Source organism: Vanessa cardui, chromosome 1 (assembly GCF_905220365.1).
Source record: "Vanessa cardui chromosome 1, ilVanCard2.1, whole genome shotgun sequence".
Taxonomy (NCBI): domain Eukaryota; kingdom Metazoa; phylum Arthropoda; class Insecta; order Lepidoptera; family Nymphalidae; genus Vanessa; species Vanessa cardui.
Window position 1 is genome coordinate 7,489,951 of NC_061123.1, and position 17,029 is coordinate 7,506,979.

The 17,029-nt window shown below is 31.1% G+C and overlaps 2 protein-coding genes across 2 annotated transcripts; one reads left to right on the forward strand and one right to left on the reverse strand.

Annotated features, from left to right (window-relative positions):
* The first annotated feature begins 247 nt into the window (after window positions 1-247).
* LOC124530570 (metallophosphoesterase 1 homolog) lies at window positions 248-5,153 on the forward strand. The gene is made up of 7 exons (XM_047104783.1): window positions 248-611; window positions 689-878; window positions 1,010-1,151; window positions 1,583-1,749; window positions 2,054-2,139; window positions 4,569-4,850; window positions 4,953-5,153. Exons 1-7 carry the CDS (start codon window positions 513-515, stop codon window positions 5,097-5,099), a joined length of 1,113 nt encoding a protein of 370 aa, XP_046960739.1. The 5' UTR covers window positions 248-512; the 3' UTR covers window positions 5,100-5,153.
* Window positions 5,105-11,486, reverse strand: LOC124530562 (protein naked cuticle homolog). The gene is made up of 5 exons (XM_047104769.1): window positions 11,164-11,486; window positions 7,868-8,094; window positions 7,302-7,412; window positions 6,755-7,218; window positions 5,105-6,556 (listed from the first exon to the last, which is right to left on the reverse strand). Exons 1-5 carry the CDS (start codon window positions 11,276-11,278, stop codon window positions 6,184-6,186), a joined length of 1,290 nt encoding a protein of 429 aa, XP_046960725.1. The 5' UTR covers window positions 11,279-11,486; the 3' UTR covers window positions 5,105-6,183.
* Window positions 11,487-17,029: the final 5,543 nt, after the last annotated feature.

Consider the following 17,029-nt stretch of genomic DNA (forward strand, 5'->3'; position numbering starts at 1 on the left):
ATAAAAATGATTTATTACCCATAGTCCCATATACTCCATTTCACATATTTAAAGGTGATATGCGTTATACTAAATTTATACACAGATTTATACATAAATATTAGAGAAGTAACAAAACATTACTTTCGCATGTGTAATATTTTGATTAGTATTATTACAAGAATGGCTTTGTTGTCTTTAAATAGTTTAAAACAAATACAGTCAATCTGTGTTTGAGACTTTATATTGATAATAAGTTTTGGATCTGTATTATTTGATGAGCAGTGCGGCTTAAAATTAGTTATCTCTTGTGGCAGCCCAGTTTTTAAGTTTTCAACTTCATTGAGACATTTCAAACTTCAAACATCAACAAAAAACTAACAACTTCTTAGTTTTGAAAAGTCAGCTTAATACTTGAAAATAATAACCTAATACGTACATATAAGTAGTTCTAGTCAAGGAATAAGATATCGCGATAACAATCATATAATTTGAAAGAAAGACGATAACGCGGAATATGTCGGTAACAGAACATGCGGCGAATAACAAAAAAGTTATTAATACTTTTTGGGGGGTTAATATTGATTGGTTTTTATTGTGAATGTCTTATATATTATGTAGTCACTATACAGGTACGTAATTCTCACACCCTCGACAATCTAGAAACCGATATCTTGTTTTTATATTCTAAAAAAATAAATAATTGCAGTGCAGTTGGCCTCACATAGAAACAAACCACAGTGAGAATGAAGTTTTAAAAGCGTTTATTCTAGCAGATACTCATTTACTAGGACCATATAGGGGTCATTGGTTAGACAAATGGAGAAGAGAATGGCAGATGCACCAAGCATTTCAAGCAATCATTACATTACACAAACCTGACATTGTTTTTGTTTTAGGTAAAAAATAACAGTATTATTAAATACACTAAATATATTTATTAAATTAGTTTAATGATGATATTAATTTATAAGTTCCTATTGTTTTGCAAGTAATTGTCGTTACAGTTTGCATTACTCTTAATTTACAGGAGATCTTTTTGATGAAGGAGAGTGGACTGATAATAAGCAATTTAAGAATTATGTCAAACGATTCTTTGATTTATTTTCATTACCAAGTAGTATTAAAATGTATGTTGTTGTTGGAAATCATGATATTGGATTCCATCATCGGTATGTACTTAACTTACATATTTAATTATTTTTCTTTAGAAATCACATATATCAGACGATTAAAAGTAAATAAGCAGAATATATTTTAAAAAAGTATGCTAATTTGTATGAATATATTGCTAACATAATTTAATTTAATAAAAACTTTACTAAACTTGCTTCTTGTTAGTGTTAAAGACAGAATCTAAGAATTTAGATCACTATTTGGCAAAAAAATCTTCAGGTGTAGACCTGAACTCTTTGAAGTCTCAAGTCAGATTGTCATTTAATTGGATGAGATTAAGGAATTTTTGAGTAAGTTAAAATAAATGCAGAACAGAATGAAAGCAGATGGGCTATTGGCTTCTTTGTCTGTAGGAAGTTTTCATTGTTTGATTACCAATAATTTCCTGATCAAATTAGTATAATATAGTATTAATTTACTATTGCAGAATAAGAAGAGGATTTGCTCAAAGATTTTCAAAACTTTTAAAGGCCCCATCTGTTCAACATATAGCAATAAAAAACAACCACTTTGTATTATTAAATTCAATGGCTCTAGAGGGTGATTCTTGTAATTTATGTACTGAAGCAAGAAAACAGATAGAAAATGTTTCAGGTAATTAAAATATCTCAAACATTTAATTTATCCAGAAGTATACAGCACAAAGCTGTTTTAATTTACATGCAAATCAAATTTATAAATACTAAAAGATTAACTATCTAAATAATATTACTTTTATAAATTGGCATCAATTATATAGATTCCAAAAACATCAATCATCGTTTAAGATTCATGGGTTCTAACCATTTGGCCATCTCGGCTTCCTTATCAACTCAGGTTTAAAATTGTATACCTTAAATACATATTTATTTTATAAGTAATTTCATAATTGTTAATGAAATATATATTACTTTTTCAGATACATTGTTAAAATGCTCAAAAAATTCAATGCATTGTTTCAATTCAGAAGGTACATATAATTACAGTCAACCTATTCTGATGCAGGTATGTTATATAAAGACTATATAGACTGGAATGATTAAACTTTCCCCATCAAGAAAGTCATTATTCTGAATCAATATTACAAAAAGTATTTAAGTTTTATACCATTTAAGTTCTCATAATTCTATAGATTATTTTATGATTTGAATTATTTACTATATCATTTAACTGATTTTTGTAATTACTGTCACAACACAATATATTTTAATTATCAATGCTATTTTGAACTATACTGATGTGTGAATTGATTAATAACGCGTAAGCGACACTTTTATAAGCCTATCATGCATACATCAACTACAAATATGGCTTACCGCCTGACCTATAGACCAAGTAACCGAATTTGTAAATGCAATGCTTCGTTAGTTCTGTACGCACCAAACTCGAATAACATTAGACCACTGACACTAGACCTGGCCTATTTAAGCTCAATAATTATCGCGAGGCGCCTCCTATTCATTTGCTATAAACCCCTGTGTATCATGTACTGTTTTTTGTTTTTTAACATATAGTTGAAGAAATTCTAACGTAAAATGTTGCGGTAGGTTCCTTGTTTTCGTGAGGTTAGTTCAAATAATATTCTTTTTCCATTTTATTCATTGTTTATTTGGCCTTTAACACGTTCAGTGCCAGCGACACGCCTAGCGTGTTCATGCGAATTTCTATAGCCACGCCGCGAACACGCTAGGCTTGTTCTAAGAATTTCAGTGATATCTTAAAAACTAGGCTAAATTATTCATTCAAACTAATTGTGTGCAATCTTCAAGCGATAAGCTACTGAGTTTTTAAGTGGCCCGTTAAAAATAATATTTTTTTTTTATTTTACAAAAAAATGTCTTTCGTAATGCCGGCGACACGCTAGGCTTGTTCACTTATTAAGGATAATCATAGATTGTCAAACTGTTTTTTCAACAAACCACATTTTATTTATGGCTTATTACCAATTTGTTGAAAATTGAACTAATTTTGTTATTGTTTTCTCAAATTTGCGGAACTTTGTTACATTTTTTTTTTGTACAAATATCTATTATTATAAAAATTTATACACCTTTGTAGTATAAATAAAAATTTTAACAAAAAGAAAAACCGACTTCTAACAAAACACTATTTTAAAACAAATTAATATGCACGAAAAAGTAATAAAAATAATTGCGTATTCAACATATTTTTTAGAGTCTTCCTAAGTTAAATGAAATGAAAAATATTAGACTACTTAAAAGTCGATTTACGATTATATAATGTAGTTATAGTTATTGAATCGAATTGATAACCTCCTCCTTTTGGAAGTCGGTTGAAAACTATATAAGCCGTAATTCTGCCATTCCTATTTAATGACAAAGTTTATACAAAATTGTCTTACTTTGTGTTATGTTGATACTGATTATGTATTACAAGTACCTATATGTTAGTTCGATTAATCATTAACTACCACATACATACACCAAATATATAAAATTAAACACTAAATAAGGCTGATTTACCTTAAAAATGTAAACTCATGTCAACTTCAAATTCGTGTTACAAGAATTGAAGTAATGAAACAATAAAACGAGTTTAGCTTACAAGAAGCTTGATTATTTTTTAATTATTTGTTTATTAATTATTACTTATTTAATTGTTCTTTATTATTATATCAAGACATGTGCACCGAATCGATATCCTATGACCTTTGAACATTTCTAGCAACTAATAAGAAAGTGAACGAAACAAGTGAGATAAAAATTGATTTTAGAAATTAATAAGTATGTATTTGAGAAAACAAAAAAAGAAGGTGGATTTTTATGGACACTTTATGAAGCGAAATTTAAACTCTGTTTTAATTTGTATTGAAAGTTCTATTTTATTTTATTTGATTATACCTTGCTACTTTCAAACTGACCCGCGTCCTTTGCAGGGATACAACAGTAGATAACAGGTAACAGTATATATCATGAACAATTTTTTTATTGAAATACGAACTAAATCATAACGCGATAAAAAGTATATATCAAATTCGACACCAATATAAATATGATATGTGGGAATTTATTAAAAAGTTTTACAACCACTGATTACATTATGATGTTTACTTACCATAAAAGCGGTTTTTTGTCATAATTCCAGGATAAAACACTGACAACATTATTCTAAACACCTTAATTATTGCATAACACAAGAAATATTAACTAACAAAGACCGTTTTAACAAAAAAATTATCATTTTTTTGTTCCTGTGCCAGTGGACACGCTACGCTTGTCCATACAATTTATCTAGCGATGCCGGGGACACGCTTAGCGTGTTCGCGGCATTATGTATGGCGGCATCGCTATGAGCATAGGAAAAATTTAGGTGGCAGTGAACGTGTTAAATCTGTTCTTTTTTCAAATGGCATAATTGATGTAAATTTCTGAATAAGATTATTTCATATTCTGTATATATTTTGTACTTTTCAGCACTTTCCTCTTTACAGGGTCTCTGATGCTGTTTGCACAGAACCTGATGCTCCACCATTACCTGAACGAAACAAATTGTTTCGATTAAAAATTGACGCATTGTCGTTAGAAGCAACAAAATATCTGATCAAAAAAATTAAGCCTAGAGCTGCATTTGGTGGGCATACACATCATGGTTGTTTAGTTGAACATTATTACGAGGATATTGGTGGATCTCGTTTTTTGGAATATTCAGTGCCATCGTTTTCATGGAGAAATAGACCCGATCCAAAATATATACTGGTAAAGTAATATGTATTTTTAAATTTATGGAGATGACTAAGTATATAATATTGAAATAAATATTGTTGCATTGTGCTCGAGTTGTTAAATTATTTGTTTCAGGCCACAATAGCGCCTGATGCGTATGAAGTCGAGAAATGCGGTCTTCCAAGAGAAACAACACTTATTCTCACTGCTGTAATAATGATTTGTGTTTTAATTCGATATGTACTAAGAACAAGATTAATAGGCAGGGGTCGTTATGAATAAAAATATGTTTTAACCTCAAGGATTATATTTCACAATAAATATGTTTTGACAAGATCGAGCACTTATTACACTGTACATTTAAAATGGAACAATAAACAAAAACCTGTGTTAAAAAGTTTGAAACATGAAATAAATAACAGATTTATAATATTTGTACATAGAGTGACTTTAAGATACTGTTCCATCTTACAAACATAGCACATACCATCCAACTTTTGAGTGAAAAATTGTCATGATACTGATTCACTCAATTATCACAAAAATACTAACATAATTTTAGGATTTAGCTGTTACAATAAATATTTGTAAAAAAATTATAACTAATAAAGTAAAATTAGAGGTAGATAAAACATATTAGAGATTCATTAAATTACTTAAAATAATGAATACTGATAATGGTAATGCAACCTCGAAATAAAAGAACATCAGTATTTATAATGTAGTTAGCAATTCCAGTATTGCTACAGGTATAATACAAGCAGTTAAGTACTCCGTTGAGTATTTACAAACATAAAATGTAATTTTTTTACATTTCTTCCTTAATTCGAGCACCTAATACTTATTACTAAAATCAGTCTATAACTCTTTAAACGAGTTATCTCAGTAACACCTATTCTTCATTTTCTAATGAGCATTGATACAATTAAAATAATTTTAAAATGTTATTTTGTTAAAAGAAGGTGTATAATATTTTTGTTGTCAAAAGGTAAGGCACTGCAATTTGTTTCAAGTGAGAGATCCTTTAGTGACATCACCTTCATTACACTGAGTTATTAAAATTTCAATTGATTCTTTATTGTGCCGTCTATTTGTTGTTTTACGACGAATACTTTTATGCTATTCAAAAAAAATTGATACCGACTATGCTAAGCATGGAATGATAAATAAGTAATCCTAATTCATCCGTCAATAATCAAATAGTCTAAATGGAGTTCATATTTAATTAAAAGCTATTCAGTTTCCCCCTAGAAATATACATTTCGTTATTCAGTACAGTCTTGGTAACCACAATTCCATTCCATTCCTTTTCCCGTAAAAATAAAGTAGGACAAAGTCGAATATCGACGATGTCCATTATCGAATTCTATAAAAATATGATTTGCAGCACTCTCGGCTGTTTTGTTGAGTGTTGTTTGGCGGGTAAGTCGTGAGAGCGGGAACGGGAGTTGAGGTTATGTGGAGGTCGCGCGTGTCGCGCCGGCGTTTGTTTCTGGTGGTAGCCTGTGTGTGCGTGCCGTGCCGACGAGCATATGACAGCGTGCAAGTAACGGTCGTATCTGCACAAGTTCGAGTCGCCGCCGCATGCTAGATCTAAGTAGCCATTGTTGGACGGCTCAGGTTTTGCTTTTTGATAAGACGTCAATGGCTTATCGCTCACAGTGTACGATCTATTTCTGAGCTTTTGATATTTATTTGCGATTTCTTCCTCGTTAACAACAGGATCAGGATAGGGCTTTCTGGAAAAAATAATTTAGTATTTATATGAGTACGAAGAAACATAAATAAGCGTTAATCACAAAACTTGTTTTTTGTTAGAAGAGATGAAGTTTTGTCATTCCTTTGTAAAGCATTATTTAAAATATATAAAAGAAATAGGTATGGTATCAAAAAACGGATGCTAAGAACATATAGGAAATGTAGAAAACAATACCAACCTAGATGCTTGAAAGCTCAGGTGATTTTTCTCCATGTTAGCCTGTATTATTTCAAGTAGTTCACGACGCTGCAAGCTCCCCGATCTTTTTTTTGCGTGCTTTCGGTCTCGAGCTTCTCTTCGTGCATGGCGGTGGTACCTTTGTCTTAATACTGGTGCAGGTCTTTGTGGTGGTTGACGATCACCCGAACATGAGGATTTAGACGAAACGTCATCGTCGTTAGATAGTCTATCTTGGTGTTCATCCTCACTGTTCTCAGCACACTCCACGGGTGTTGTGGTTGTGTTTGCCGGTTGTTCTCTTTTATGCCTTCTCCGTCCGTCCCTCCTTTCTCTATGGCTACGTGTTCGCCCGTCTTCCGGAACAACTGTTAAACGCACTTGTATCGTTTTGGATCCATAATGCGGAACCGTGACCGATTTTCCTATCGACTCGTATATTGTCGACACTATACCGGCTATATCCTGTCGACAAAAATTTCGTCAATTGAATAAGTACTTCATAATTTGTATATATAGTCTAATATAGCTATTGTATAAAAACTTACGTCTTTTGTCATTCTCCCGTGTCCGTCTAGGTCATAAAGGGTGAATGAGAACTGCAGCGGTTGCTGTTTGGATGATTCTGAATGCTTTAATTCTACATCGCATGTTAATTCCTGAAAAATAAATAGGGTTAACTTAATTTTTTAATTTACTGATAATATGACGGAAGGTATTGAGGGTTAGAATCGTGAGTTCATAATGAGGTATCCGCATTCAGCTAACGGAGATAACTAGTGGCGCCGAACAAACGCGCGTGTCCGGCGGCGAGGACAAGCGTTCTTATCTCAAACTTTAAAAGGAAACTAGTCGCGCCTTTACGATCAGTGAGATATTATAAGACAAAGCATGCCGCTTGCCCGGAGACTGATACGACACAAATAGATGAATCATCTCATTATTCAATAAATTGCTAACTTAGATAGCGTAGTCAACTCATGAATGATAAACACTACATACAGTCACCACAATAACATCGCGTATGCTAATTATTACGTAAGTAATAAATAGTAAACATTCTTAAATAAAACTATGTAGAATTATTTTGTAAATGAAAGGTACGAGAAATTACCTCAAATCTTAATCTAGGCTGCTTATCGTCTGCGTTATCTGCAGGCTTTTCCGTCGGTGGTAATCTTTTAGGAAAGTGTTCAGATTTCCGAGCGGGTATGGGCGGCGGCGTAGTAGGTTGCAATAGAGCTCTTGCTTCACTGGGTAGAAGGTCTGGTGGTGCGGAACATTGTGATGCCGCGCGGCCTACTAATTCTTCTGTGTCAGTTCGCTCGCCGTCAGTACCAACTGTAAAATAACAAAATATAAATAAACATATCGATTATACCATCGAAAACAGATCATTATTTATGTATACGTTAAAACGGACAAAATATTGGTAATTACGAATTCATTAGGTAACCTTTGAATTTACTTAAAATAGAAATATTAGTTATAATATATATTTATTTATATACACATATACACATTTTATATCTTATTATGTAATTAAGCAGAATAGCTGCTTCTTAGTTCGGGCATCGGAAATTTACGAATTGTTTCTTTATACATATATTCAGTTAAGAGAAAATAAATTGCATGATTTTTTATATATTGTACCTAATCACAGAAATACAATATAAAATATAAACAGAACCATTAATGTGATGACATAACATTAAATGATGTACTCACTCTAGTACGTATTGTAGACAGGTATAAAAAGCATAACTACATATTATCAGAAATTGAGGAACGATCGGCAAAATTCAAAAGATTTTTGTATAAAGCGAGCGGTCCCAGCCGGGTGCAGTAAAGGGGCTCGCAGGGCGGGCTTAGACTTATTTCTCGGAAGGCTCGAGAGATCGGCATGGGCCTAATGCTTTAAAGCTCTACCTTCGACGGCCCACATCTGCCGTTAATTTTATTTTATTAAAAAAAAGTTCTAAGAATTTTATCATTTTTGAAATTATTTTATAGTGTATTGTTAATATTATATCACATTACCCATACTAAAAAAGATTATATACTTATTTTTCTACTAGTGATAATGTAACATGCCCCAATGCCAAATTATATAATATGAAAAAAACATTAGGTAATATGGTTTTCAATATCGTGTTCATAATCTAAGTCCTTTCCGATGTTAATTTATGGAATGACGAAACGAAATAAGTAGGCTTTATGAGAAACGTTGCAATTTTTGAGAGAAAATCATCCACCCGAGTATTTTACGTATATAATGAAACACAAAAACTATTTTAGCGAAAATATAACTATAACTATATGTCTCTAAATCTCATTCTACTGATAAATCGAAATATCTACTTTGATATTATATACATACAAAAGAAAACATTTAGCTAGTATGAAGTTATAATATTACCACATAATATATGTTTATGAAAACAAATTATAAAACACATTAAAAATATTTTTTAATATATATATATATATATATATTTATAAATACACATAAATCATTGCATTATATAAAATTTTTACTTTTCGTTACATTAAGGGCGTACGTGTGTTAAAAAATATGGCACAGGATAGGCTAGCCAGACGGATATGGCGGCAGCGACGTCGGGGCTTAGTTCCGTACTGATTGTACTTAATTACTTTTATTAAAATTTTGCTTTTTATACATGAAGCTAATAAAGTCCAATGTGCATTATTTTAACAAATTATTATTTAATTAAATCATTATTTTTTAACATAGAAATAATTGTTTAAAAAAAGCCACAAATCAGTCTATGCCGAAATCGCTTTCTAATTTTTATGTAAGACATGGAATGTATACATGTACAGAAAGGTTAATATTTAATGTTTGCAAGATTTTATAGAATAAATAAAAAAAATAACCTAGAATCACTAGCTAAGCACTTTTGTCTTTTTTTACTCTGGCTTTCGTATCAGTAGACGTATAATCATCAAAGTTAAATGTCAATTACAAATGACCACATAGTCCGTGAGCAACAAACGCGTTCACCATATTCATGCCCTCATTACTGTCATTACGCTCTTGCGCCAGCGGCAATGATTTTAAAACTAGTCTACAAATAAATATACCTATTTAAAAATAAACAAATTGATATTTACTTCCTAATTCAATTTTTTTAGTGATCAAATCTTTTTTAAATAGCAGATATACAATACTCCAAAAAAAAGTTGATGGCTTTCAAGGCAACCGGCCTCAAGTTCAAAATCACTATTCACTAATATAAAACAATATGAGCCGCATACGAAGGGTACGTTAAATTATGCGACAAAAGCTCTACATCTCCAAAAAAGTTCTTTGTATCCGCCGCTTACTATAAATTGTAGCGGGCTATGCGTACTATTCACTCGAAAGAAGAGCTTAAAGCTCGGAGCGGGGAATTCTTTGATGTCAAATAAAAGGTATCATTGTCTCCGCTTCGGCGAGTGCTTTCAACTTTTCTCTTTGAAGTTAATCAAATGAGCGACGCGGCTTAGTTTGCATTTAAAATTATATTTATATTACAAACTTTGCTTTACGCCTGATGTGCGTAGATCGTTATGAAACAAAAATGCTCGTATCTTCTTCTAATTGAAGTGTTCAGTTTATGTATATTTCGTAACTAAATAGAACAAGATCAAAGAGATCTCTTTACTTTGAAGTAGTATCAAATAGATAGTTGTCTTCATAGCAAAAGTATTTTTAACTGATATTTAGTTAGGTATTATTAGCACCTAGTGAGAAATGAATATGTATTGAGCAAATCTATACAACTAATCTATTGTACATAGAGCAAGCGAAATAATTTTTTATCATCCGAAATTATTATTAGTAACAATTGATTATGCATAAAATAAAATGATGTTCTGGCACCAGCACGGATTTTATAAAAAATCTATTAACTTTGATTCTTTGCTATCGCGAATTGGTAATCTCAACTACAATAGAAAGCCTTGTATCCATGGCTTCAAATAGCATATTAATTTTGAATGAAGAAAATGTTGAACATTTTTATTAACGAACTAGCAAATTATCATTTTAAACCTTAATAACTATTATTTATTATTAATATAGTTATTTGATAGTTTATAAATTTCATCACTTTTATGTATTTAGTTAAATTTCTTAAGTAAACCATATATAATAATTAATATTTATTTTGTCTTGTAACTTGCAAATGATTGATGTTTTAGTGATGGATAAGGTTTTAAATTAAAGTACGGTCATTGTTATAATAAAAAAAATAGTTATTAGCTTAAAATGGTTAGGTATTGTAATATTTGTATCACGTACTCCAAATTTTAGAAACAGATGTTCTCACCAAGCCAAGGTACTACTATTCAGGTCCCTCGACAGCGTGTTACGCGGTTGTATCGTATATTTTGATTTTTACTTACTACTAAATTTCTTATATCCATTTCTAAACTTGTTGCGCCACCACTTGACAAAGTGGTGCGCCATGGGGGCGTCTGCGGCGGGTGCCGAAGCTCTCAACGTTTCGTAGCACGTCATGCGCTGCGCTCACGCACGCATCACGTACACTTCAAAAGCGCCGCTAGTTTCTTATTCCAGAAAGAATCTTAGCTCACTATCACTACAATCATTCACAACACTGAACAAAATATTTTGTTTGGTAAAACGCGTACGGACCTCGTGACCCAGTTGTCCGCGTGAATATCGGACGCCACGAGTAAGCGTACAACCGTCCCCTGTACGTATCATTGAGTGACTGACTGATGGATCATGGATGGAAGAAGGGAGAAGGCAAGCGCGGGTAGGGCGGCGGGCGCGGTGCGGTAGCTATGGTAGGGTTGTCACTTGTAGTACTTCACAAGTTTATTATGTTTTGTGATAGTGTTTTAAGACTATATAAAGTGTAAGGAATCTAACTTCTAGCAAAGTTGTAAATAAATATCAACATTTGAAATGATAGTGTAGATGGTATAATCTTTAAATTTATTTTTAATTATGTCTGTATGGAGTTTTAATTTTTTTATATCTGCATAGGTCCATATAATTTATTACTTAAAATGTTGTAACAAAAAATAAAGCTCGGTAACGTATAAATTTAATTTTTACTTAATTTTTTCTTATAAATTTGATACGCGATAATTTATAGGTGAGCTTAGATAAAGGTGAAAATGCAATCTAGTTTTCATGTGTAGTTAAAATAAATATTTTTTTCTTTCGATTCAATATGTGTACATCCTTATTTTTAAGAGAAGAAAATATTTATTTACATTTTTAAGCGCCAAACGTTAAATAAATCAATTTTAAGACTACAATAAAATTGATAGGTAAATATGGATAACATATGCTTAAACATAACACTAAGTTATTAGTTGTCTGAATGTCCTGTCTTTTTATAAGAGACAAAAACAATAAAATGTTGGGATATTGCTGTTGACGGCAAATCCTTATCTAAATAACTTTTTATTTTTCATTACATATCTAATTTTATGTTCTAAAAGTCCACTTTGATACATTAGGATATAGTACATAACGTGGTGTCAATAAAATATAATCTGTGCTTTACGCCGATCCGTACAATATAAAAATAATGTTTAATATATGTACCTACGTAAAAATAGGCTACTACATAGTAAGTACTTTTTCACAAAATAATTAAGTATTAAATTAGTATGAGTAACATACAAAATCAAATAGTGTTAAGTTTTATAATGCTGTAAGATTGACAATATTGTTTTGAAAACAACGATGACTCAAAGAATGTTGGCTGCTTTAATCCGTTTACAAAATCAGAAGCATGCCTTACAGTTTTTTTTGTTGTTCTATAAAATAGGGATTATCCACGATATTTTTTTTATTTTGCGACCATTTGTGAAGAGAATACATATAAAATCGTTACGTTAGTTTTTTTTTATGATTGTATAACCATTTACAAACTACTTCCAAATTATAAAAAAAGCATTTGTTTGTTTCCAATACTGTAATTACAAAAAAAAAATTATTGCATCGAATAATGTAATACAAACAGTTATCAAGTGTTTATTAATGCCTATTATTTAATAAAAATAATAATACAGCAGGGCAAGATTCTACTATAATGACGAGTTAAACTGTAAAATTATATTTATAAATATTCTTTTATCAATCAATAATACAATACTTAGTTCTTTATAAGCAAAACAACAAACATTTTACATTTACTGTTTTCTACACTAACTTTATTGTAGGCCAAAGAAAGTAGTAAATGTTTACTGTTTAGGGCAAAGATAGAGGAAGGTGCACGCACATACTATGGGCCCGCTACGTTGGCAGCCTCCAAGCGGTCGACGACCCTTACCCACCGATTACAAAAAAGATAATTGTAAGTAGATAGATACCTACTTACTGACTATGAAAGTTTAATGTGTGGAGTAACCATAAAAATAAAAATATTAAACAATTTTTTAACGAATTTTATTTATTTGATAAGTCATTTTTTGTAGTATGTAAAATTTGAAACGAACCACCGCAACGCATAGATTCAGGTAGCTCCTGTCTTATTTGCGCTCAAGTGAGAAAACACATTTACTAAATAAACTTAACAAATCTAAGTCTCTGACTAATCATTTCCTCAAACAAACCCAGTGTAAGATAGAACAAAAATGTATATTAATGCAATTAGAGTTACGTTTGCTGTTTGTTGTATTTTGTTTGAAATCTAAATTCGAAACCTCTTTTTACATTTATTTGTTAAAAGTAAAAAAATTGTATTTCAATGTTAATTTAAAAATGTATATTTACGTGCATAATTAACTTTATTAATATGTAATTGATATAAACACCACCTACTTACCTATGTATGTATTTTTCAATTTGCGCATACAATCTTTAATAATAATTACATTTTATTTTTATTATTCGAAATAGAGCAACAATACAAATTTTAAGATTGAAATTTAGATCAGCAATGTGCTCTAGTTATCTAATATACCGGAGTACATTTCGAAAGATGAAACTATTATGAGCGATTAAAATATTATGTTCATATAGATACTGTTTGTACGCGTACTGTAGTAGACATTATGATGGGCAGACGTATAGGTATACTTTAGATCAGAGTAAGATCGCGGGCGCCGCGCGCCGGCCGGCAACGTTACGCTCGGCTTGGAATTAGAATTTTACGATCTCTTCGTGTTAGGTTTATTGTCGACGATTTATCTGCGACCGAGATGAGGTCGTATTCCAAAAATGACTTACTAACAAACACTATTTTATATCCCTAATAAAATTTTTTTTTGGAAGACAACAATGAACAATATAACCCAGCGCTTTTCTGTGTTCAAATTATTACTAATTGTTAGTAAAAAATGCGTTATATTTATAGGTATCTATCCGATTTCGTATGAATGTTATTTAAGTTTTATAGGTTAAAAAATAATATTCTTTAAGGCAGTATTTACAAATTAGAATGACTATATATTATATAATCTCACTCAAATACTTCGAGGTACTTTTTCCAGATTTTACTAATAAAACATTAAATTTTCCGTAAGAACAAGGCAGCATTAGTGACAAATAAATCTTTAATAAGCAGTAAGGGATAAGGAACACAAAAATGTGTTAAAATTATTCAAACGATTCAACCTGGGTGGCATTTTTGAGGTTCGAGTAATGACGTTGTTGGTTGCCAGACGGTGTATTATGTAGGTAATCGATAAACATCGGTACCTACTCAGTTTTCTACAAAACGCAACAACGTGAGCTATTGTAATCGGAGCTGCCATTTACATTGCTGTTTCATCACTTTAAATGGACCTTCTCCGAAGGTCCAATTCACAATCGATCGATATTAGAGAATTGCTTTTATTTATTCTGCGTAACTATGTACCTAACATGGATAGTTAATTTTTACTTGTCATGATCATGTTTTAAATTTATTCGAGATATTTTTAAATTCGTCTCAAGAAAACTTTATAGAATTTACCTACTCGTTCATATTTAGAATTAATCGCTCTTGAAGTTTCAAATTCGTTCAAGTTCATATCAATCAATGAAATAAATAGATAACGCTTTATAGACATCGGCCCTCATTATGATTCCCTGCGTCTGGGTATCCGGAAATACACAGACATCGTACACAGATAATATAAGCATAAAGACGTAACGACAAATGCTTATATTCATCATAACGTTTATCTTGAGCGGGAATAGAAACTTCCAATTCTATTAAAGGTATCCATCGTAGATCTTTGTGACTTTATGTCGAGTTTACATATATTCGATAGTATTGGTTTATTAAGTTTTTAAATGACTGATTGACATAAACTGCACAGTCCAGGTGTTTCTAACTGAATTAAATTTTGCATAGGAATTCCTTCCAAATGTTATATTTTATTACGTAATTTTTGAGTGCATTTCTTACATAAGCTATGAGCTATAAAAGATGGCGCCAATTAATTAATGTGTCACACAGTCAATATCTTTGGTTCCTAGTATTTTATATATCTATTGGACACACGGCTATGTATAATAAATTAGACGCTGAACAAAATCACTCAACATCGATTGTAATGCAATTAGATTCAATTGTATGATGTATCTAACTAAAAAAAGGTCAGTCTGTTCTTATTGTAAGTATATTTTTGTAAACCATTCAGTTTTAGTTCCTTTACTCACGAAGGACATGCAATAGGAAAAAAACTATACCTAGCTGTAGCTACTAACTTTTTTTTTTAATTAATAAAATTTTTGTATTGTTTCTCTGAATTATCTGTGGAATGTTTGGCATTCTAATATTCTATCATGCATATGTTTATCTAGCGCTGTATGTGAAGGTCGTATGTGGTTAATAATTTATAACATTAAAATCATGATTTTAAAATACATTAAGTATTCTATTAAATTAATAAATATACTATAAAAATAACTGAGCTCGTTAACTTTAGTTTAAATGACAAATGCGTGTCTAACGCGAATCTACGTATAATATTCACAAGATTGCGAAGGTCAAAGATTAAGGAATATGATAAGATGCTTTCAGTTATTTCGATTCAAAATAGTCAAGGGAAATTCAAAATGTACCTACTTATATATAACCTTACATAAAATGCAAAAAAATACCTTAATAAATAAAGACCATTATATAAGGTTTGTGAATTAGAAAAAAATGATGTAAATATGTCCGCGAGTGGGCATTGCCCACGCAGGCGAAGTGGAGCGACCGCAGCTGGCGGCTCGCCAGCTAACTGAATAGCAGAAATAAAACCCCACTATCAACATTCCAGATCATTTGAAACGATTATCTTTTTGTTTTGAATACTTACGTAAAATCATAGAACTCAGTTCACACCGTTAATACTAAAAGTTATTAAGCACGTTACATTTACTAGTAAATCTCGTTTTCTAGCTTATCTTTAGAAAGTATTCAACGTTTGCTGAGAGCGATATGGAATTTACTCCAGTCTTAGAATGAACCATGGAACAATTTAATTTCGAATTTAAGTATTTGAATAATAATATTAATATAGAGTTTGCCCAATATATCTATTATAGTAACATATCTTAGCTTAGAGTAATAGTATATAATTAATGAAGTTCTGGTCAATATCTACCTGGAAACAATCTCTATAATCCAAACGAAATGTGAATCTAATTGTAGTAAAAATTTATTTGTAGTGAATAATTAAAATTCAAGTACACTAAATACATTTCAAAGATATTGGTAATCTTTTAACACAACAAAACATCTCTTATAAATAGGTGTATCTTAATTCCTTCGTCTGTTAGTATGAATCTGAATAATAAGTAAGTTGCAGGAATCTGCTCGAGTTGTAAGTCGTAAGCGACGTGGTGTCTCGATAATTATCATTTAATCTATGGTAAGCGCGCGGTATCGTCGGCACTTCAAAGAAGTAATAACATACGATTACAGTTCCTCCTCTGCCCCTCTCACCTGGCGGCGTGAACGCTTTTTACATCAAAACCAGTTCCCTCCCATGTCGGCCGATCTCAAAAACTGATTCCGTCGTAATAGCCTCGAGGTGTTATTATTACTATTATATAACGAAATACCGATTTAATTATAGAGCCTTGATGAAATTTAGGTGTTGGCCTATTTAGTTTGGATACAATTGCTAAAACATTTGGGGGTAGTAATAAAAAATAAGACCTGATTTTAGTTTGCTAGGCTTTAATTTTCTTACTTCATGTGATTATAAAATGATTTATGTTATTTATGCATAATGTGCCATATTTTTATTTATTCACTGATGGGTAGGTCGATTTTCACGTGGTAATGAAATTACAGGATGTAGA